The 23,655-nt window shown below is 40.3% G+C and overlaps 1 protein-coding gene across 5 annotated transcripts in view; it reads right to left on the reverse strand.

The window, feature by feature from the left end:
* The window catches only part of NAV3 (neuron navigator 3), a 1,001,553-nt gene that overhangs the window by 691,278 nt on the left and 286,620 nt on the right, over positions 1-23,655 (reverse strand). For all 5 annotated transcript variants that reach the window (XM_069228788.1, XM_069228787.1, XM_069228786.1 and 2 more), the window contains exon 5: positions 21,484-21,667. In XM_069228788.1, coding sequence (XP_069084889.1) covers positions 21,484-21,667 — 184 coding nt within the window. The remainder of the gene's footprint in view (positions 1-21,483; positions 21,668-23,655) is intronic.

The following is a 23,655-nucleotide window of genomic DNA, read 5'->3' on the forward strand; positions in this document are numbered from 1 at the left end:
ATAACAGATCTCGCTAACCACTTTTACTATGCCATAAAGGCCTTCCAGGACAGGCTGAAGGGGCTCTCAGACAACCTTTCATCACAGTGCTGCTTGTCTGCAGCACTGAAAGCAGAAAGCATAGATAGAGGAGTGTGAATGAAGGCAGGAAAGGTGGTAGGGGCTGCTTAAGTATAGCAGGTAATGTTTTTAATTTTTCACATTTGGGACAGGGAGGAGAGACCGTGTTATGTATTGCTCCCCATTATTCCTCTGTCCCTGTTTAGCAGCTGAAAGCAGAGGCAGAGGATTTTGGGGGGGTTCATATATAACATGAAAATATAGATGGGTAAAAAGGGAATTACAGGGATGTTTTTCACGTTGGGGTTCTGAATGACATTATAGACAACTTGAGTGTCATTCTCATTGCCTATTTACATCACGCAGAACCCCACAGAGAAATCCATCCCCACAATTCACTGTTACTAATCTATAATTCTATATATAGTTGTTATTTGAGATGCAGATGGAGATAGTTTATGCAACAAGCATCCACCCCTTACAAGATATTAACAATATAACTGCACACTATAATCAACAGGAAAACAACACATTAGGTTCTATTTAAAATAGGCTACGATTGTCCATGTTTATTGATGATTAACAACATAGATGGATTAAAGTGGAAAAGGACCATAGAAAGAATTCACATGGTAGATCTTGTCACAAAGGCAACATTGACTTCAGTGTGATCCAGCAGAGATCTGGGAAGAGATATGACTGACAGCATGGACCTGCCCCTAGATCAATGTCTGCCCTCAGTTCACCCACCAGTGAGAATAGAGGATTGACTAGCCTCCATCTCTCCCATGGATCACTGAATGGCCACTGGCCTTCCTTTCTTAAAGACACTATTCATGAACCATCCAAATCCATGCTACTATGTGAATCAACTGGTACTGTTCTCTTCCAATAACTTAGGGCCTGATTTAGAGCTTAGCAGATGGGTTACTCTGTCACAAACTTGACGAATATCCCATCTGCCACATTACGAATTCCATAGGAGATAACTGAATCATAATACGGTGGACAGGATATCCATCATTTTTGTGATGGAGTAACCCAATCCGCCAAACTCTAAATCAGACCCTTAGTCAGATTAATGCCAAGCCATACCAAAGTCTGTGAATGATGGGTGTATATTTCACTGTTCCTTAGCATCCATCACTGCAGGGTCATCCCCAGACTTTTTGCCTTACTCCTCCTCTTTTTCTGACCATGTTTTGATGGCTTTATGACTCTCCACACTTTACCACTGCTATCTGGTGCTAAAGTGCATGTGATGATCTTTGTCTAAAACATGGTACCATTGGCTACTCTGTGATTGTCATATTTAATTTACTAGTAAGTCCCTAGTAAAGTGCAATATATGCGCCCCAGGCCTGAAGTCAAATGCTACTAGTGGGCCTGCAGCACTGGTTGTGCCACCAACTACAGCAGCCTTTCAAACATGCCTCAGGCCTGCCACTGCAGAGCCTGTGTGTGCAGTTTAAACTACCAAACTACCATTTTGACCTGGCAGGTGTACCCACTTACTAGGCCCAAACCTTCCTTTTTATTACATGTAAGATACCTCTTAGGTAGGCCCTGGCTATCCACGAGGGCAGGGGAAGTGAATTGAACACATTGGGCATGTACTTTTAAGTTTAACATGTTGAGGTAAAGAACAACTCCTAGATATGTTTTTCACAATTGCAAGGACTATCTCGCCCACAGACTAGTATGGGGATAGAATTAAAATAGTGTTTACGTGGCATTTCAAATTGGGAAAAGATAGAAAATGGAGTTTCATGTCTCTGGACTCCCAATTTAAAAAACACATCTTTTGGTAAAGTTGGTCTTCAAATTGTAGGTCTGAAAATGCCACTTTAAGAAAGTTGTTTTTTTCTTACTTTAACCATCCTGTGCCTCAGTCTGCCTCCAATACACATCTGGTCTGTGTAAGTTTAGGTGACAGCTACCTTTGTGGATTCGTTCCATACAACCGTAAATATGGGACATTCAACTGCCCATGCATTCTATCTGCATACTGGGGGGGGTCTCCCTGGGCAGGAAGGTTGGAGGGACTCTCACACTTCAAAAGGTTGTGCCCTGATCCCACACAGGGGACTGACCCCCCACCCCCCACAGATGACCTGGCAGACAGGGATATGGGGCACTTCAAAACCACTCTTTGAAGTATCTTCCACTTCAAAGTCACATTAGGGTATAGTTACTTGGCCTCTGCCACCATATAATTGGAACACTTCTGGACTGAGGTCATTCTACCAGGAAGAAAGACCATGGGGCTGTCAGGAGGAACTGCCACTTTGCTGTTTGCTCTGGCTGCCTGGTACTTCTTGCCTTGGAGTGAGAGGACTGGATTTAACTCTCTACATCCTCCAATCTAAGGTTTCTACAAGGGCATGACTGAGCTTGCCTCCTGTTTCTGAAGTCTCAGGGATGGCAAATACTTCACCTGCCTTTTGCTACCAGCATCTGGGATCCTCTGCTGAGAGTCCTTCTCTGCCAAGGGGTGCTAAATTCAATCCTAGGCCCTTGGAGGTGAGTGTGGTGCTGCAGCACAAGAACTGATGCAGTGACACTGTGGTGTTACTTGGAACTGATACACCCCTCTGCAGAAACACTGCTTTTGCGATACTGCTTGCTGACTGCACGATGCAATGTCCCTGACTTACAATGCAACCCCGGCTTGGCCGATGCAGCACAGACACATTGGAACCAGTACTCATCACTTCTGGACCTTAACGCATCACCAACATTGCCTGATCAGGAAATGATGCATCGTCTGCAAGCATGATGCATCCACTCCATGGATCAATGCTTTGTCTCTGAGCCTCGACGCAACCAAGGCACTGTCAACGGGTCTGTGTGACTCCTGTACCCTGGCAGCGCTCCATCATGGTTAGACTGAGCTTTGAGATTTGCCCCGGTCCATCGTGGACAAATAGCCCCAGGTGGGAGCTACTGTCTTCTAAGCACTGCATTTTGATTTAATCTTACAAAATTCATAAATTGGGTTGTGTATGCGTGATTTTTGTCGTTTTGGTTTTGTTTGACTCAGATAAACATTGGCAATTTTTATAAACTGGTGTGAAGTCCTTTTGTGTGTGCACACATACTTTATGCATTGCCTCTCGAGTTTAGCCTGACTGCTCTATGCCAAGTTACTAGAGAGTGAGCACAGGTAAACCTTTAGAGTGTATCTTACCCTGAGTAGGATTGTGATCCCTACTTTGACAGAGTCCAGACCTCTGCCAACTAGAGACCTGATTTCCAACAATCATCTAATCCTAAAATGTATGTTCTCTGAAATGGAGAGCCATAGTTGCATCCATGGCATGGGCACAGCCAGAACAGGCCTATGTCTTCCTGTCTTTCTTCCCAACTTGAACAGTGTCTACTCCATTTTTATCAATTGTTTTGGGATTATTTTGTTTTCACTTTACCACTGTTTGTATGCTAAATACATGCTTTATGGATTGCCTCTAAGTTAAACCTGACTGCCTAGTGCCAAGCTACCACAGGGTTAAGCGCAGATTAGTGACTTTTGTGGTTCACCTTGACAGCTGCATGAGAGGAACTCCTCTCAAACAATAACCCAATTTCTTGCACTCTGTCTTTGAGGTTCATGTTCTGAGGATGCCCACATTAAAGTGCTCATTCCTCTGTCCTTCTTTTCCTTCAGAGAGCAGCACGAGTGACTCCAAAATTGACAGCCCCAAACACAGCCATGAGAGCGACTAGAGGAACATGCCTGGATACCAGCATCAGTGATCTGTGTATCAAAGTATTACAAAGACCTCGAGTCCTACTCTTTACTATTCCCATACCCATCCCATTTCCTTTCCTGAAATGGGCTGAGGCCTCTATGACCAGTGGCCTCTCTTTAAAAATAAAGAGGCTCATTTGAAGTGTACTGAAGAACCTGACTCTTCCTTCTTCCAGTATGTGTGAACCACCCAGTTCTGAGGAATGAAGCAATACACAGACCTGTCTGGGCTGGGCCCGTATACCACAAAAAGCTCCTCTAGTGGTTCACTGTAAGTGAACAGTCCAGAATTTCTATGAGTGCATTTTTCTGTTTTTAGACTTACTTCGGGACAGGAACATATTTTCCAAAAACTGACTGAGGCACCCAAATTATCCTTGCAATTTTATGTTGCTATTAGTTTTTTCATTAAGTGCTTAAACACTTATGCTGTGTGACTTGAAAGAAGTGAAACATTACATATTCATGAGACATACAGTTTACATTTTAACATTTTGTATTGTATTAAGGGACAATTTAGACTCCTTTCAAATGGCAGCATGCAATGCTCTTAATTCAGGTGTAGTACCAAAGAATTCCATTAATGATCTGCTGCAATGGAGAAAGCCTTGCCATAGATTCTCACATATTTGTTAGAGGTAGAAACATGAGGCCCTGGTGTACTGACCTAAGTAAACAAGTACTGCAAAAACAACAGGAAGCTGGAAGGAAAGCTTGAAATAATCTGGCAATTGCCCAGGGCCACATTCCAGATTATTGCTTTTTGCCCACTGTGGCATTACACACAGAGACACACTTTATGCAAATCAGTCTTGGTCCTGTTCAGAGAGGACGTGACTTGGCAGCTCAGACTACTGGATTAGGACCAAGTATTGATAGCATGAGGCTGGGTATACTCAGAGGTTGCAAGATGGAGAGAAAAAAGATGGTTTAGACTGCTACCGTCAGCAATTGCAATCGGCTTGATTTTTCCAGGAAATCCTCAAATTACCTTTTGTATGTTTGGTGTAACTCCCTAAGGGTTTGCTCGATGTTCCGTGTACACTGAACCACTAGGAACAAGCTTCACTGACAGAAGAGGTCCAAACTGGCCCAAACTGGCCTTGGGTTGCTTGTGTTCTGTTTCAGAAAGGACCTGGCTTGACCGTTCGGACTGGATAGTTCTAATTTGAGTAGAACCAGTGCTATTTTGCATATGGCTGGGTCTAATCTTAGGTGGCACATTAGGCAAAAAACAATGGGTTTGATTGGTACTCAAAGCAATTGGCAGTGGATAGATACTTTTTAAGCATTCCTACCTTTTATGTGTTTTAAAAGAACAAGTAGGCTTTTATCTCTACATTTGGAAGCCTAAAAAGAGGGCAAGTGTGCCAAAATAAAGTTATCCACTATCACAATAAATGTAAATCCAATCCTTTTTTTATTAGCACAAAATTTAAGATGTAAGAATTGGCAGATATATTTTTATCTTTGTTTAGGTCTCTTAAACCACTGCCCCAACCCCCATGTTTGGCACCTCTTGAAGATGAACAAGTTTTTTAACAGGGAAAGAACGTTGAACACTGTTACCAGTCAAGAGCGGCCTTTGGAATTGTCAATTGTGATGTGGGACTGAGGCCCAATAACGCAGGCCAAATGGGCTTGCCCCAAAATAGGAAATTCTTGTTTATTAAAAGATGTTCTGCCTTTGTCATATTTAATTTAAAGATCTTGGACAAAATTGATCATCTATTAATTGTAAGGTTGGATGTTAAATTTAGGATGTTAATTTGGTAAGATGCAACTCTTCTGCAGTGTCTTTGATGGTAATACACAGTTTAACAATGAGCTGCCTGTCATCTGTGTCATCTTAATGAAGATACAACTGAAATAATGGTATTGGGACATCGTCCCCGCTTAGGGTTCCATTTTTCCATTTTGGACCCCATAAGGAATTTGCCTCCCCTAAAGAGAATATTAAGAGCCTAGGCGTCTGGCTAGAACCTCGGCTCACGATGGATGACCATGTAAAAAAGATCTCTGCAATTTGTTTCAGTCTGCTTAGATTGTTGAGAAAAGTCTTTAGAATGTTGTCATTCATAACTAAAAGACTTATTTTTCAGGGCCTTATTATCTCCTGGCTTGATTATGGTAATGCACTGTACCTCAGCTCTCCAAAGTACAAAAGTAGGAAACTTCAGGTGGTTCAGAATGCCTCTGCTCGGCTCCTTCTAGATATACCTAGATATAAGTCTACTAAAGAGGCTATTTCCTCTCTTCACTGGCTTGCTGTGGCACAGCGCATAAAGTTCAAAGCTCTGTGCTATATTCACAGGTCCCTACACAATATAGGTCCTTTTCTGTTAAGGCCGTTAGCCTCCTTTTACACGCCGTCGGCTGCACTATTTAGACCTCCAATTGTAAAAAAGGCCAGATTGGGGGGAAGCTCTATGGCTTATTTAGGAAGCAAATTATGGAATTCACTACCTTCTCAGCCTTCGGCAGACCAACCACAAGCTTTCCTTTCGTTGACTGCTAATAACCTAGCTTTTTAGAGCTTAACTTTCATACTATATCCTGAAAATCCGTAATTAGCACTGGGAGGCCTTCAGGTAGCCATGCGCTCTATAAATCACCATAACATAACATAACATCTGCATGCATGCAGCATTAGATCTCTCTACTTTAGAATAGGCAAAAGGCCTCAAGTGGACACAAGATTCAGTCTGAATCACACCACAAGAGCTTTAGGTGGCCACAGCTATTTTGTGGAAGAGAGATTACATTAGAATAGTCATAAAGAAGGAACCAAACTATTGGAGTATGATGTCCTGAAATTTCAATTGAGACATCGTCTTCAAAAGGAGGATGAGGTTGACGTCTACAGAGCTAAACCTCTTGAAAAAGGTAACAAAAGTGGTGGGTCTCCATATACAACTATACTCACTTTATAACTGCTTTTACAGAATCTTCGCTCAAAAATGTCGGAAAGCAAATTAGTTTTTGTAGAATCAGGTATTTGGGATGCAAAACCACTGCCCATTTCTACTCCTAAGGAACAGATGCCAGTTGTAGTGCAATATAGTACTCATGGTTTTACAGGGTATATGTCTCTTGGTGTACCTGAAGGATTGCTTGACTGAATAAAGTACAAAATATCTCCTTCATTTAGAAGGTCAAACTCCAGTGTAATTATTGCTGGTATAAATAGCTGGATCACTTTGGCATTGTGGGGTTCGGCAATGGTCTCCACATGATAAAAATTCCAATATTAGTCACTTTGTACCATACGTAGTCAGACTGATCTTGACAAAATTATTTGGATTGGTTAGAAAACACATGGGAGGCCAGTGCATTATCAAATCCAGTAATTATTCTAAAAAGTTACTAATTATATGAAAGACAAAGTTTTGTTTCCTCAGCCCTGATCTGGACTCATTTGTGTACATTTTCGGTTACTACAAATCATTTTTTGCTTTACTTCCATAAATAATCAAAAATGTAAATACTGTAGGGTTTGAAGATTAAATGCAAGGCCTAAGTCAGGTTTCCAAGTAGCACGTGTTTCTCATGAGAACTGTACACATTGTACAACCTCATATGAATTTGATTTAATGCATGCAATTAATGATAATTTGAAAAAAAATATCTAAGTTTCCTTTCCAAAACTCAAGATACTGGCTTTATTTTTATAGTAATGTGTCGTTCCCTGCTTTTTTGAAGTCCCCCAAAATTTTTCAATATTTAAAGCAAAGGAAATTTTACATATAATCACTTTTTTAACCTATAGGCTTGTGTTGCAATGACACAGATCTAGAACCAGATCTCATAGTTTACAGAAAGATTATCTTAAGGATAAGAAACTTCGATAAATGCTGGATGCCAATTTTTGAAGATATGTGTCAGGCTTAATGCCCACAAACGGACACATATTGGAGTATGGCTCCAGTCTGAAAGCACAAGATTTGAACAGTACTGGTCACAGCTCATCTCTTGTTAGAACTGCTAAAGATAGCTCAACCCAAAACCGCATCACTGGATTTATGGGTCCAGTTGTCATCCTATTTTACCAAAAACCTTTGTATAAGAAATGTCGGGGTCATCATCTTGGATATTATCCATTTTGGATTGGGAGCTTGTCAATACAAAAACATCCTATGTCATGGAGGGCAGCCTTCAAGAAGTCTTTCTGATGCTCTTTGAATCTGTGAGATAGCTTCTCAGAACTTAGTTTGAGGCCTCGACAAAAAATTAAAGCGGGACCCTGAGGATGTATGTTCCATTTCACACAGGTGCCATAAGCACCTGTTTCTAAGAGTTAACAAAGTACTCCAGCAAAAGAGAGAACACTGTATCTTCTGCCATTTAGTGGACTAACTGCATACATTGTATAATTATTACCTTCCCTAACGCTGTGTCTGTACATACTCTAACTGCATAATCTTAGCTTTAGAATATTCGCAGGCATCAGACTATCCACACCGTTTGTCACCTGGGAAAGCAAACGAGCTAACATGCATAAATGATACTGTAGAAGGAACCTTGTACAAACATGTGTTGGAGCAGATATGCTAATACGAGAAATTTCTAATGATTTGCATATGGATACTAATGAGAAATATTGATAAAGAAACTAATATTTGAAATTAACGTGTATGGGTAAAATGTGCCCTCGGGGAGTGGTCACCATCTGTATTAACAAGATGCTGAATAATGAAAAATATATATTTAAGATGTACTAATATGTCATATTTGAATGTATAACCTATCTTTTATGAAAATTTGTGTTTTTAACTTAGTCAAACTGGAGGCCTGGTCTTCGCTGGGCCTTGCTTGTTTTAACATGGACGCGACAAGCTGCCGAGGACTGGGACTGGAGAAAAGGACCTTGAACTGTACAGAGTTCAGAGAGCTCTGCTAGAAAATTCTGTAAATGTACTAGTGGACAGGAGATGATGAGGACAAATTGTTACAATTATGTGAAGTGTAGGCTAAACATCCTTTCCCAGGATTTGAACAATGGAAGCACTGACTGAAGGACTGTGAGCAACAATTTTGTTACCTGAAGAGCCGAATGATATTCTCATCGACAGAAAAACCATTCAAACTAATGGAACTTAAAACCTGAATTGACGTGTATATGTGGTAAACAAAAACTATAGGTTAGAGTCATAACCTCTGATAAGGTTGACCAATTAGCAATTAGTGGGTTGGACTGAGAGACCCTAATAAAAAGTCATGATAAGGGGAGGAAATTTAGAGCGGAGAGGCAAAAGTTGATGACGTCAAGAGACACTGTCCGAAGTGCTGATATTTGGGCTTACTCTCTGTGAGCCTGATACTTTGCTGATGACTGATGACCTGGAGACGAAGACTGACTTGTTGCTGATCTATCTTGGATAGCTAGCTATAACAATGTGACTGACTAATGCATGCTTTTTCTTCTAGGTACCAACTGGCCTGTTTAAAATGTTTTTCCTCTTTTAGATAGATGTTTTTTTTCAAATTAATGTTTTTTGTCTAAATTCTTTTCGCATGAAGACCCACATGCTGATGCTAATCTGGGTTAGGTAGGCTGACAAGGGTGACTTTAACAGTGACAACTGACTGACTGAATTGCATTGCTGAATTATTCCATAAATGTTAAACGATTTGCTGATTTATGTTGCTGCTTTGATTGCTCGAGATTTTTTTTTTTACAAACAATTGCTTTGTGATAACTAATAAAGCTTGATTAACAATAAAGTCGAATAAATATTTTTGATTAGAATTGTAGCAAAAGGGAATAAAAAGAACGTTTAACCAAGTTGAGTTATGGTATTATTTTTATTAGATTTTTTTTTTTTTTAATGTTTGTTATTGATTGTAGTGTTAATTCATTGGTCTACCACTTGGCTGAGATACTCCATGCGATTCAAAAGGTTCATCGACCTATACGCGTCCCCTTGTAAGTTTACTTACTAAGGACCAGGCGCGCTAGCACACGTGTGGGGTGTAATGTTAGAATGTAATACTAAACACTTAAAGCTGTGTTTTTTGGCATCCACTCCCCAGGATACCAAAAGAAATAAAGGTCCGAGTTTTGCTTTAAGGGTATTTCAGAATGCACTCCAGTAGAGCTTGCTACGAGCATTATGGCTTCACAAGAAATAACTAACAGGGCGGACATGACAGCACAACGTCATTTACTGAGGAACGAGCATGCGTCAGCATTTTAAGGCAAGTTCACGTCCTACCATTTCATAATGCCGCCAAGATGATGTCAGACTAAGTCTCCCAATTGCCAGGGGTAAGCAGCTTCATGTTTTTTTTTTTTTTTTTTTTTTGGGGGGGGGTGGGGAGAGCTTTCAAACTGAGCTATAAATTGTAGTGTGCAACGTAAATGACATATACGGGAACATTACGAATTCCTGTGACGAGGCGTGCGGAAGAAACGGAAAAGCTTGGAACAGTGGTGCTGTATAAATGTAACACCAGCGTGGGTTGTAACGTTGTCTGTCGTTTTATTGCCTCCTCTGACGAACGACTGAAATAACCACGAGGAGAAAGCATTGTCTGAAGAGTATAAATAAGCTTCTTTCTAGTTGTCACGCCGTCTCCACTATGACACGAGTGACAGGCAGTGACATTTGTTGGGAGAGAAACCTAAAAACCAGAAGGAATAAAGTGCGCTAGAGCGTGCTTCTCTGGGACATGGATCACCTTCATGCATGTCAAGGACAACTACAAGCATTTAATAATAATCAGGAAGAAGGACAAGAGCACGAAGTAAACGACGGAGGAATATTAGCCTCCCTGCTGCAGGGCGACTGATTCTCTGCAAATCCTGAAAATGTGCATCTGACTGGAGCCCTCGCGAGCGCCTGTGCCTGGAATGTTTATAAGGAGCGCTCCTGCTGTTCGACACAACGACAATAGATGGTGACTGCGGCCAGGGGCGGCGAAGCGGTGAAGACAGGAACACCGCAACCATTACTCCTCTTCCCACCTGCCAGCCGGCTTTGTGCTAAAATGAGCCAATTATATTTCGCCCAGAGAATGAAAGAAAGCCAAGTGCACAGAAAGGCCATGGCTGATTTCTCTCAGCCACTTCGTTCATTTTCGCGCCGAAAAAGGGTACTTCGTCAACCTCGACCTTGTTCCCACGGATTTTCAGGACTAAGAAAGAAATGGACGCGGGATTGTACCTGACATTAACCCTAGCACACCCGGAGTGTCTGTGCGTGATTAACCGCAGGCAGACCTTTCACTCAGGGGAGCCCATCACTGTCATTGTTACATGAAGCTTTGAACTTGCTGAATCCGGTGCATTCTAGCGGCAACAGACTCTGAAAACATATATCTCATTAAATGATTGCTCCTTCTTACCATGTTGTAGAGCCCTGTGCTCACCGCGGTTCGCAGAGGAAGGAGGGTGTATTAATAATGTGAACACTGGAATACTGGGATCTTCATTTAAGGTACTAGTGCGGAAGAGGACTATTAAAGAGTCGTTCCGTTCCAACATTCCAATGTCTTTCTGATTCTGCTTTATTTTGAACAGTATGCGTTTATTTGTAACATTCTAATATCAAAAACATTTATGCTTCAAGCTGCATGGTCTACAGTGCCCCATATTTAAATGTAATATTTCATTTTCAAACCATTATCAGTTGATTTGTGTAGGAAGTGGTTATGGAGGTGGTCCCATGAAAAACATAGGTTAAGAGGCTTAACTTGCATCAACTGGACCCTTTTACTTCCGATCCACCTTATCATGGGACCCACCGCTCAGAACCAACTACAGTCCCTTAATCAGGACAGAGCAGCTCACCAATGGACCTTCTATTGTGGATCCTCCAATGTGTCATGCAATTATTTTACCACAATGTTTCCTTGGCACTTCTGCAACATTTCCTCAGCCAACAGTGCCCAGGGCTATACACTCCTCTTCTGGACATCTTTTACTTTTGTAGGCTACAGTCCTTGTGCTGCCTGCCACAGTAGTTGGCTTTGTCTTTTAATGCAGAGTCGGGCAGCACTCCTAGCAGACTCCATGGCCCCAAATCCTTATCTGAACTTGGTAAGGAGAACTGGTAATCAAAACCATTATTCCCAGATCTCAGCAGGTACCTCAGACACAATGTGTTGAGCCTTATGTCTTGGCCAAGAGTAATTTGGCACAATGAGCTGGGTTTTTAGCCAGTATTTATCTCAGGCTGGCAGAAGCAAATATTAATTCCAGGAGCCACTCACTGTGTTGGGTTATGGCGGTTTTCTGGGTTTTTGTGTTCTGTACAGAGGTTGCCCCAGCCACATTGTCTGACCTGCAGAATGAAATGGAAGAGCAGAAGGAGCCAAGGGACGTGATACAAAAGTACACTACCAATCACTACCCAATACTGCCAGCAGTGGAATCTTTGGGGAAGTGGAGGCAGGAAAATGCAGTAAACACCTTTGCACTGTCCCTGGCAAGTCCATCCTACCCTTCAACAAATGGATCCCCGTTCCCTTCAAAAGAGAGGCCGTTGAATGTTCCAGAGCCTTTTACAAATAAAAAATGTATCTGAAGAGGTTTACCTGAACCTTAGTCATCCATCCACAAACAAGAGTTGTAAAATGGACTCCTGATCCCATGCATTGAAAGACAACACACACTCCATGCTTGCACAACTTTATACATGCAAAATTAACACGTCATCTCCACCACTGTCCAACACATAGGGAGAGAAGGAGCAGCTGAGGAATGTTAGGGAGACCTTTTAACATGAAAGAACAGAAGGCATCGCTCCTTTGAAAGTAGCAGGCACAAAAAACTAAAACTTGAGGGCTGATTATGCACAGCATGTGTTTCAACAAAAGGCACATCTTGCCAACATCCTTTTTTTAATCAGTTCTGAGAATAAGCAATATGATGTTATTTGTGATCAATTTCACACTGTCCCTGGCAAGTCCATGAAGAATTATGACAATTATGCCACAAATGATATATGATGTTGTCACACTTTTATGGTTCCATTTCCATAAGTTGAAGCTTTGGAGCTGAAAGTAAATGCATGGATATACTTTATCTCCAGTAAAATCTGCTCCTAACAGAATGTATAGTGTTTTACTATTTTTTTTTCATTTCATTCATTTATAATGAAATCATTTAAAAAGAATAACATTAGAATTCTTTTTGATTCTTTCTACGTCCGTGTGGTGGAGAAAGCAGCCCTAGAATGCAAATACATTACCTAGCTGCATTCTCTCCTGTATCAAGATAGCAACTGAAATGATGAGTTCCACTGGCATTCTTTACCAAATGACTTGCCTGGCGTCAAACCTAAGGGAAGGGTGTCACCTTCTGGCATGATAATGGCCTACAAGTAATTAAAACTACTCTATAATTATGACCGCCAAAAGCGCCATATCTTTTAAACCTCAACGGCTTGAATGCAGATTGTGACACATAGGAAACCATAGATACCCAGTCCTGGCAGTTTTACTACAGCTCTTGTGCCGTAGGCAAATTAAATTAACTTAACATTTGAGATTTAGTATCCAACCCACTTGGTCATTAGACATAGCTAAAAAAAAAAAAACGATTGTATTGGTAATTAACCTCATCACTGGGCGCATGGAAGTGCAAGTGTTCTTTTTCTATGCCATTTTGTATACATCATGCCTTGTATATATTTCAATGACATATGGCATGATGCATGTATCCAATATTGACCATGAAGATAACTCGATGTGATATTCCAACCTTAAAAACTTAAACTAGTTAGGAGGTAAAAAGTCTTTGAAATATTACCTTTAACAAGAACGCAAAGCTTTTCAGCTGATACCTTAGTGATGGTAAAGGAAGGTAATGGACATTGTCCATGGATTCTCAGTCATGAGCTATAATGCAGTTACAAAGAAGGCATGGATTGCAATGTGCAATTTGGCATTGGTTGCTATTTGTATGTATGTGGTTAGGTTTTCTGTCTAAGCAACAAGTCTCAATCATTTTTGATGATTGCAAAATATGTTAGTAGACATGTATATAAATGAAGAAATTAGGACACACCAAGGTTTTCGACTAGAAAACTGGGTAAAGTTTGCCTTGAAATGTGTTTTTCACCCGTAAACCAACCCTCTTTTTCCGCAAATTAATTTGCCATGAGAAAATCACAACAATGAACATAACATAATTGTTACAAAAATAAATTACTAGAAAAACCTAAATCCATTCTTGCAAAATGAATCAATTGCTTTTGAAAGAGGAACTATTTGTTTAAAACAAAAAAGGGTCCTGCCCTTAAAGAGACATTTGTTTCAAAAGCTGACTGATTTGCAAAAAATATATATTTGTACCACACAAACTGAAATTAAGCAGAATAAAACCTATCATGTGCACTGAGGCAAATCAACGTACTTTTCGGATTTATCATGTTGGGTCTGTTGACAGCTTCTCTTTATCCTTGTTACCATACCTTTATGTGCCCTTCTTGCCATTTTCTTGGCCTCCATATAAGAATTAGTGCATAACAGGTATTTTGATCTTGCCTTGCAATTTAATTGCACTAGCATAATATGAGAAATTGTCCCTTTGTATGTGGTCACCCGCACATTTCAGCTGGATTATTTTTGCTGGTTTTTTTTTAGACTCTGCACACTTAAGCACTGCTGTCCAGCGCCAAGTGTATGCACCTCTTACCCCTAAAATGTGCGGTAATCGGCTGAGCCTTGATTTAAATCTCGGATAATGCCATAGTTTATGGTGTAGAAACTGCACTTATGGCATGGAAAGTTAAATGTCATCTGTGGACTGAGGCCTTTATTGTGCCACTCTTTAGCATGACAAGCAAAACATATTTTCAGGCCAAGCATTATAGTCTGACTGCTGCAGATTAAACCTGCAGTAACAAACTGTTAAAATAATCCTTTTCAATAGGTAACCCCCGCTTTAAATATTATGTCACTCTTATGCAGGCCTTGTGACCCACAAGGTATAGGGTTCATGGTATTTAAAGTGAGACATGTACAAAGTTAATGTTGACATATCACTATAGTGACAAGGTCCAAAAGGTTATTTTCACTAGTAGCGGGCAGGCCTATTTGTCCCAAGAGGAAAACCAGAGGGCACATTAAAATACTAATACTGTTACTTTGGGAAAGGCACCAGCTAGAAAAATGATTAAACTATTTTAAATACTTATTAAAACTACAATTCAAGTGTGAAGTTGGATATTTATAAGTATTAAGGAAAACTGCCTTTTTGAAAGTTAGCCTTTACTTGCCTGACCATTCAAAGGCTACTTGCATTAGTTCTGCAGCTTCTCCCAGCCATTATTCATCCTAAAATGAGTTGTGAAATTCCTCCCAGAAGCACACATGGGCAGACCTTAATGGGCAGAGTTGACTTCTCTGAGCTCAATAGAACATGCAGGGTGAGGGCTGTACCCCAGCTGTTGATACCTAATTGTCAGATCCTGCATTACAGATCTGTGTGAAGCAAACAGAAAGGTTTTGTACACTGCAAAGGAGGCAACAGGATATTAGGACAATGCTTTTATGTTGCCTGTCTGCTTTTAACCTACCAGGCACTGACCTTTGGGTTTGTTGTGTGTAGAGTGCCTGCTTTAAACTAGATTTTAGTATTACATGTCAGAGGGCAATATGATTACCATAGTACACTCCTCACACATACTCCTAGCCCTCAGAGGCCAAGTTTAGCATAATTGAACACTTTTGCCATCTGAAGATGTCCTGACGCATGGCATTTGGTCCTGTTTGCAGTAAATCAAACAGGAATTACTGCAAAAGTAGGTAGGTCAGGGCCTGCAAACCGTTATTACATTAGTCATTAGAATTAGGAGTGTCTTAGGCTGTGCCTCACCCACAGGCTGGTGAACTTTACAAAGATGGACCCTCAACCGGAATTCCTCAGAACGCTGCTGGACTAGCGAAAAAACACTAGGGTGATTGAACCTGCTGCACTTGGCATCTCTGACCAGAGAGAAGACCCGAGAAAGGTGGAGCCCCGTCCACTTGAAATCCAAAGACCAAAAGATTCCCAATGATCTTAAGGCTGGACCCCTAAGTGGCTCCAGGAGCACATAAAAGCTGAAGGCATTTATGTGAAGTGTCCCAGTTGGCCAGTGGCAACTGGATCTTTATTGGACCTTGCTATCATCCTCTGCCTGGCACCAAGAGAGCTGCTAAGTGTTCTATATGAGGTCCGGGTGGCCTTGAAAGTGTACTCCTGTTGTTGTTTGGGCACCAGAAGAAGTGTAGGATATTTTTCAAAACTTTTTCTCCAGAGCTTCAAGGCAACCTAAAGCAAAAAGAATCTGACCTGCAGTTCCATGGCAATGGACTGATTTTCAGGTTTGTCCCATGCAGAAAAGAGTTTTTCTTTAGAGAGAAACGACAAAGTCCCTTTCCATATTGTGAATTAGAAACATTTGCAAACTTCCCTACTTCCAGGCACTAACGGTGCAAAGTTAGTTAGTCTATCTGGCCCATACCCCATTGTGTTGGCCTCAAATCGTGCCTAGGTGCTAGTCTGCTGTGACCGCTAAGTACCACTGGCGCTTTATACTTTTTGGCACGATTAAAGCTTTCAAAATTCAAATCTCTGGTTCAGTTTTGGCGTTATTCTGTTGAGCACATTTGAATCTATTATTCTAAATTGGAGTGGGAGTTTTATTGCATTGTGTTTTTGACTATTTAACTATTTTGGTACTTCTAAATGCTGTAAATGTTTTTTTCTAAGTTAGGCCTGCCTATTCTGTGCCACAGCCACCTGATATTAAGTGCAAGTTTAAATTATGGAATTCTTTGACAGGATCACGAGAAACAGTGTCTTCATTACATGTGATGCGCACTAATAAACCACTTTCTCACTCCTAACTTTTAATTCAGTTTTAATTTTTCATTTTTTGTCTGATGCCAGTTTTGTTATTTTTAATTTAGGTGTGATATTCCTGTTCCATTCACCATCAGCTACTTAACATTTTTCATTCTCAATTTTTTTTTCCATTTAAATGTGACCTGTCTTTTATGCCATGCTAGTGATTTGAATGTATACACCCATGCTAACATATCTGCATATTCATGGACAGCTTAATGGAATCCGTATCCCTGGTTCTGTTGTCACTGGAGATGTGATCTACTTCACACACGGTCACAGTTGGCATCTTGTTAGAAAATGCATATTTTACTTTATTAAAAACATGCATATTTCACAGGGCTGCACTCTTTGCTTTTATTTATGTTCAGCCCCATATGCTGACTAGGCCTTTTTAGCATTCCAGTACAGCCCCCTGGTTCCACATATTTTTAACATTACTCAATAATATTTAACCATTTTATACTTCACTGTGTACCTACACGCGTAGTGCTCTTTGTGTTATTTATATGCAATAAGGCAGTTCGTTAACATGTTTGTGGTCCTGATTTAGCAACTGTATACTATAAAGTCGATTTTTTAAAATATTGACTACATTCAAGTAAAGTCGAAATTATAATGGCAATAATGACATTTTGTTCATTGGTAGCATTAACAAAACCAAAAATGTTGAATTCGAAAAGTCAATTTTATTATATGCTATCGTTACTATATCTAACTGTACCTTAGTAACCCCTTAGCACCCCTTAATGTTTCCTTAACCCTTAAAACCATGACCTACCTCTTTACAAACCATTCACTGACCCCTAAAACCTGTTACTACCCCTTAATGCTATCATTACCTGAGCCCTAACAACTCCTGCCAACCCTTAACGCTACCCTGACTAACCCGTCTTGCTTCTCTTCCCTGAACCCTAAGAACACTACCATTTATCACTACTCTTCTCAGAACCGAACTCCTTGTATCCACTTAGACTACACTTCCCTCCTATCCTTAGTCCCCTACTTCCTCCCAACCTCACTGTAAATGCGTCTCTCTACTTTGGCAGGAGGATGCCTCCTTGCCCCTTCTCCCAGTCCACTTACCACTGCCCTATAAGAGACAACATTTTGGTTTATTTTTTGTTGACACTTTTTATTTTATTTTTTATTTTTAGTAATTGACATTTTAAGGTGACTTTTTTAGTTTACTTTTTTTATGATAATTTTACAGCAAACCAAAATGGCTTCTTTCCGCCACCCATGGCTTAAATTTGGGTGGTGTGCTCAGCACTCAAAATGGAGAGTGGGTTTGCTTTTTCATGATTGAGATTCTGAATGCATGCCTGTGACTCTCCAGTGTCTCAGAGGCTGAGGCAACTATGCACATTTTGTTGGGAGAAGACAGGTGAGAGGCACAAACTGCACCACGCTTCTGAGAAGAGGAGCAGCACTGGAAACCTGGTTTGTCCAAAGCTTCCCACTGGCAGATTTAAGCAGAGACACATGCCTGGCAGCCTAAGCATGGGCGGTTCTTACCCGAGCAGGCAAACCATTTAATTAACTGCCCAACCTATGACAGGATGTATCAGTGTTCCGAACCCTCTCCTGTGATTGTGATGCCTCATCACTACTTTATGACACTGGAGGGGCAACCATATGAATGACCAGCACTGAACTCTTCTTCCGGGAGAGCCAGTGTCATGGAATGACCCATATTCAGGAAACAGACATTGCAGATTGTGGCTGTCCTGCTGTCCTCACCCATAATGCAAGATGACTCCTTTGACCCACTGCAGGAAGCAGAAGATCATCTTGACTAAGGCAACAACCTTTAGTGGACCACCTGCAAATGGTTGGAGCGTGGCTGGGCAGTGGAGCACGGGCATCCCTTCCCACTTCAACCCAGGGCTCAGCTTAGGCCTAAAATAGAAAGTTTTCCAGTCTGTTCAAGACTATTTTTCTCTTCATTATGAAAGACAATAATGTAAAAAAAGAAAATAAGGCGTACGTAAATGAAAGTCACTGTTTTGTGTCGGGAAGGATGATGTGAGGATGAGTCACTTCACGCATACGCCTGAGTGGAATGCAGTAAGTGCATTTTAAAGAATCAATCAATATCTCACACATCATTCTCACAATTTTGCACGGAATTCACAATCTAGGATTGTGCATAACACACCAAGTTAATAGAGCCCACATATGCCACAACGAGACCCTTATGGTTATACAAACACTTTAGCAACTATTCTGAGCGTACAATATCAGCAGAGTAACAGGAGGCAGGATCACTGACTCAGAATGAAATGATGTGATGCTAGAAAAGAGACAGGGTGGGGGAAATAGCCCAGCGCGGCAAATGTGAAGAAAAGATAAATAATTAAAAGTAAAAAGTAGTGACGCTGGCAACTGAATGGTGCAATCAATATTAAAGATGCATATGAACAAACAGCCATAGGGAAATCGAGACACAAAACCATACAATTTGTCTTAACAACCTATACTTTTTCAGATTTGAAAAAGTTTTACCTATTTGCAAAGCAAAGATGTGCAAAATGCACAAGGTAGATATTTTTTAACGGCATAGCCCAAAGAAACGTGTACATTTATTTTAGCTTTGCCTTTGCTCCAAATGAGGTAAAAGGCGGGCAATGTTTTGGCAATGCATTTCTATTTGAAAACAGATGCACTGCTGCTTTAAATCCCCCAATACCAGTTTAGAATGATAAGGCCCCAACAGAAAATTAAAATCTAGATACTAATTACCAATGTGTGAGTGGATTTCTAGGCCCAAAAACTCTTGTTGCTTCAACGTGAAAAAGCATGCTATGAACTTTATGTAACCCCTGCTGCATGTTTGGCAGAACTTGTTAGGCTTGCACATATTTCTATTAAATGTTTCTCCTATAACCTCTTGACTTGAAAGATGCTACAAACTTATCTTAAAACAGTAGAACCAGTATTAACTACATGCTTTCCCACCTTCTAAACTGCTTTGGTATGCACTGACACTGCTCATAAGATAGAAACTTAACATTGTGTGAATAATGGAAATTGAGTTGGCTTTACAGTTATGTATGGAAATTTGTTCTTGAAAAAGTGAAGGAATGCATGTGAAATGAAGTTCTAGTATCCAATCCCTGCTGATTTTCAAGAGAAGCATTGATTACCTCAGCAACTTCTCAGGAAATATACGCAACAATCAAAGTAATCATAAAAGGTGTCCTATGGAAAGAACAAAAAATGGTGGGATGACCACCACAGCTTCTGCTTTGGGTCACTACTTCTTCTGTCACTGCTGCTGTTGAAGCTGAGAGCTACAGATGACCAGAGGGCATCATATAGCAACTGAGCTATAGGATGACTGATACGATATTCTAGAGTAATAACACTGAGCTGACTGCACTAGCTAAGGAGAGCACGTTTGAGTGTAGAAAACTCCATGAGAGCCATCTGGCTTTAGAGCTATTGGCTACAACAGAGTTATGCATTCTGCTGCAGGTACTGAACTGAGGCTGTGAGATAGAAGTACATGAGACAGATAAACGTGGAAATTATAATTAATGCAGCAAACTGAATGTTCTTTTCTAACTTTCACAGACTATGAGAAGGTATTATTTCGACCTATTACATTTTGTAAGACACAGACTGACATCGTAGGGACAGATTCAGTACACTCTTGTGTGTTTCTATAACCTTTTTCCTTGATTATTAAAATATATAAATGTGTTTAAACAAATACTTCAAAAGTACTAAACCATCTTCGACTCTAGAAAACGGACTCACTAAATAAGTTTGTATTTTGAAATTATTGTTTGCAGCTTACTAAATTTCTTACAGCCACTCTTAGATAAATATTCATTCTGAGGGTCCAGACAAAGAGTAAGTGGTAGCAGGGAAAAAGAACAATTGATTAATCAAACTGTGATGGTGTATTATAAGGGAGTAGTGCACCCAGCAATGACTAGCACACAGGTTCACTGCACCTAAAACGTCCATGCCCAAACACAAAGTACTATGCATCATCATTACCCTACAAAACATGGGAATTGGTTCTACATAGCATATCATGGTTTCAGTGTCTGTGGTCGTAATATGATATACCAAAACGCCTTGCAGTAGTTCAAAACATGATGTAAAAAGTCAGGCACTCTCAAAGTTTTATTCATGATGCTGTAGACCACATATTCTAGAAAAGTACTTTCAGTACATGTTTTTCACTCATGATACTATTCCATTATACTCAAATAACTTGTATAAACAAACTTGTATAACAATTTCATTAGGAATGTTCCTTTGAAAAGGTTGCCTGGAATCAAAGTAAGTTTCTGAAAATGAAAAACAGAGTCAACAGGTGGCGCCAATGCGTGGGGCCCCGTTTAGATCTTCTGGTAGACCCACCTCTAAGCAAAACCAATAATTCGAAAATATAAAATATGGCAGCCAATTTCTCAATTGTTGCATCAAGAAATGTTGCATGCAGGGGTGTAGTTTCCACTGGTGCAGCAGGTGTAGTGGCACTGGGGCAAAGAGGCCCGAGAGCCCCTATCAACCGTAGTTATTGCTGTAATTTACAATCAGAACAGCAGATAGGGGGCCCATTTCCGTCCTTCATCTAGGGCTCATGACAACCTGGCTACATTATTGGTTTAAGTACTGGACCGTATTTAGAAAGGCAGTCATTCTAATTGTGAGAAAAGAGTTTTCAATAGATAGAAAGTGAGATGTGCACAACTAACCACACCAATGTAAATGTATCTGTGTTTTCATTGAAATTTTAAAGAAAGTAAAAATAGGTGTGCTTTTAGTCATTAAAAGGGTAAGGTAGAAAAGTGGCCAGATTAAGCAGACTTACCTCGACTGCATATCTTGTGTTTTGGCTTGGCTGGTTTCAGGAGGCGCAGAGGTGTGATGAGTTACGTGCTGTTGGAGCTCCACCAATGACTGGTAGTACTGCTGCTGCTGATGTTGCTGTTGTTTGAAGCGAGACAAACTGAAGAACAGTCCTAAAATAGCTTTCAGGTTTCCATTTCTTATTTCTACAAATGAAAGATGATGCAAATTAATTTGTTTTTGTTTTTGAGATAGCACCCACCAAAATATCAGAGTAGAATGAACACTGCATAACGAATTGCAAGTCCATCCATGGGCCCCCTTCTTTTCACACATCATTTGCTTTGATGTTCTTGTTAGTTAGCACTTGTAGTGAGGTTTGTGCCCAAAAACAGATTGAATTGAATGCACAGAATATGTGATTTTGACCTAATGCATCGAAAAGAGGCTCTCTCATAAGTGGTGTTGCTATTCAAGCATCATACACTACTGTCTGAAATTAATGGAATTACATTAACTAAAGAAAATATTCTTAGATGTAGTTTTAATATTTCTGGTAACTTTGTCATGAATGTAAAAGTCTCTTGAACCCCTAAATTAGTTTTAAAAAAACATCCTTTTAAGGCACGGCGTAACAGCTTTTGGTTGACTGTTGTTTAAAAAATATAAGGTGGGCTTTGGCCATCACCAGCTAACCACAGGCTTGCTTGCTTAAGTACCCTTCAAAAACTGTTTTGAAAATTTGACAACTACACCCTGAATCAGCCTAGGGGAGAATTTCTCTCGTGTCACTGGCCTGGGAATCTAAAGTAGCCATGGAAAAGTTTGTCGAATCTGTTCCCATATTGCATGTAGTAGGCAAACCCAGAAAGTAAGTCAGACCACTCCATGTAGGGGATGGAGAGGTTGCCCCCCAAAATGGTTTGAAAAAAATGCGACTGTGGTGCATTATACCACTCACTTCTCATTATTGAGCCTTATCCAATCACAGAGTGGATGGATAGAGACTGGAGACAGAGCTGTTTGGCTCAGAGAAGGAACATCTGGGTGGTTTGGAGTGGCTGGATGAATTAAATCAAGAATGGATGACACTGAATAAAGACTTTCAGCTACATGTTGCAAATGATCTCAATGCACTGACCAAGGATGGGTGCTTTGGTTTTTATTTTAACTTTCACATTAAAACACCGCTCTCTCCAAACACTTCTACTACCTATCATTATGAAACATTCATAGCCTGGATGTATTTAACACAGTGCACTAATTCAGCACCTCAAAGAATAAAATATTTTTTATTTTGATATAAAACAGGAGTGAGAATGAGATAACCATGCAGTGGTTGAATTGCAAAAAAACTTGCATCAATGCTGGCTTCCACTTGTCCACACTGTGTGATCCTCGGAAATTATGTTTTTCACACTGACTCCTTTTTCTTTCATCATCACACGAAAGCACTTTTAAATACATCTGTTGAGAGTGTTTGTTGCGCAAAAGCAAAACAACTATAATGTTACTTCATCCATAGTAAAACTCTGAGCCATGTTTAGTGAAGAAAGACAGCTTTCCTCTTGGTTCAGTAATAGCATTGCCATGAGGGTGTTGGTGGGGGCATCAATGTTTAAAAGTTCTTGATTTGTATCTGGAGTTCTAACAATTGCCACTCAATTCAATTGTATACATTTATAAACTAAACTGAAAAGTGTTGCAAATACTACATCACAAACAAATGCACAGTTTTGAATTTAGAGTCTTTATCATACATGTAATAGTCTGTCTGAGCTAAGCAACAGCAGACCCTTTCCCTCGCTCCTAAAGCCTAAAGGTGAGTGCTGCTCGTGCTAACTCTGCAGGAGACAGGAACCACCCAAATGCAAAAAAAATGGCTATGGCACATGCTTTAAAACCATTTTGTCTTGCTTCTTTGTAAGCACTTCAAGCAGGAGAGACGGCCTGTGGTGAGTCAATGGCAATAAAATGACCACCACTAGCAGTACACCGTACCACACGCAACAGCCCACCAGTTAGCACAAGTCTGGCCTGCTCACAAACTATCATGCTACTAGATTTTCCATATATTATTTTACCTCCTATAAAGTGCTTCTTTTACAGTGCAAGTGGTGCTATGTTTCAGTATGCATCAGGGACTATTTGCTGAACGCACAAACCATTTTGAAAAGAAGGTTGTTCACTAAAA

Source organism: Pleurodeles waltl, chromosome 4_1 (genome assembly GCF_031143425.1).
Source record: "Pleurodeles waltl isolate 20211129_DDA chromosome 4_1, aPleWal1.hap1.20221129, whole genome shotgun sequence".
NCBI lineage: Eukaryota > Metazoa > Chordata > Amphibia > Caudata > Salamandridae > Pleurodeles > Pleurodeles waltl.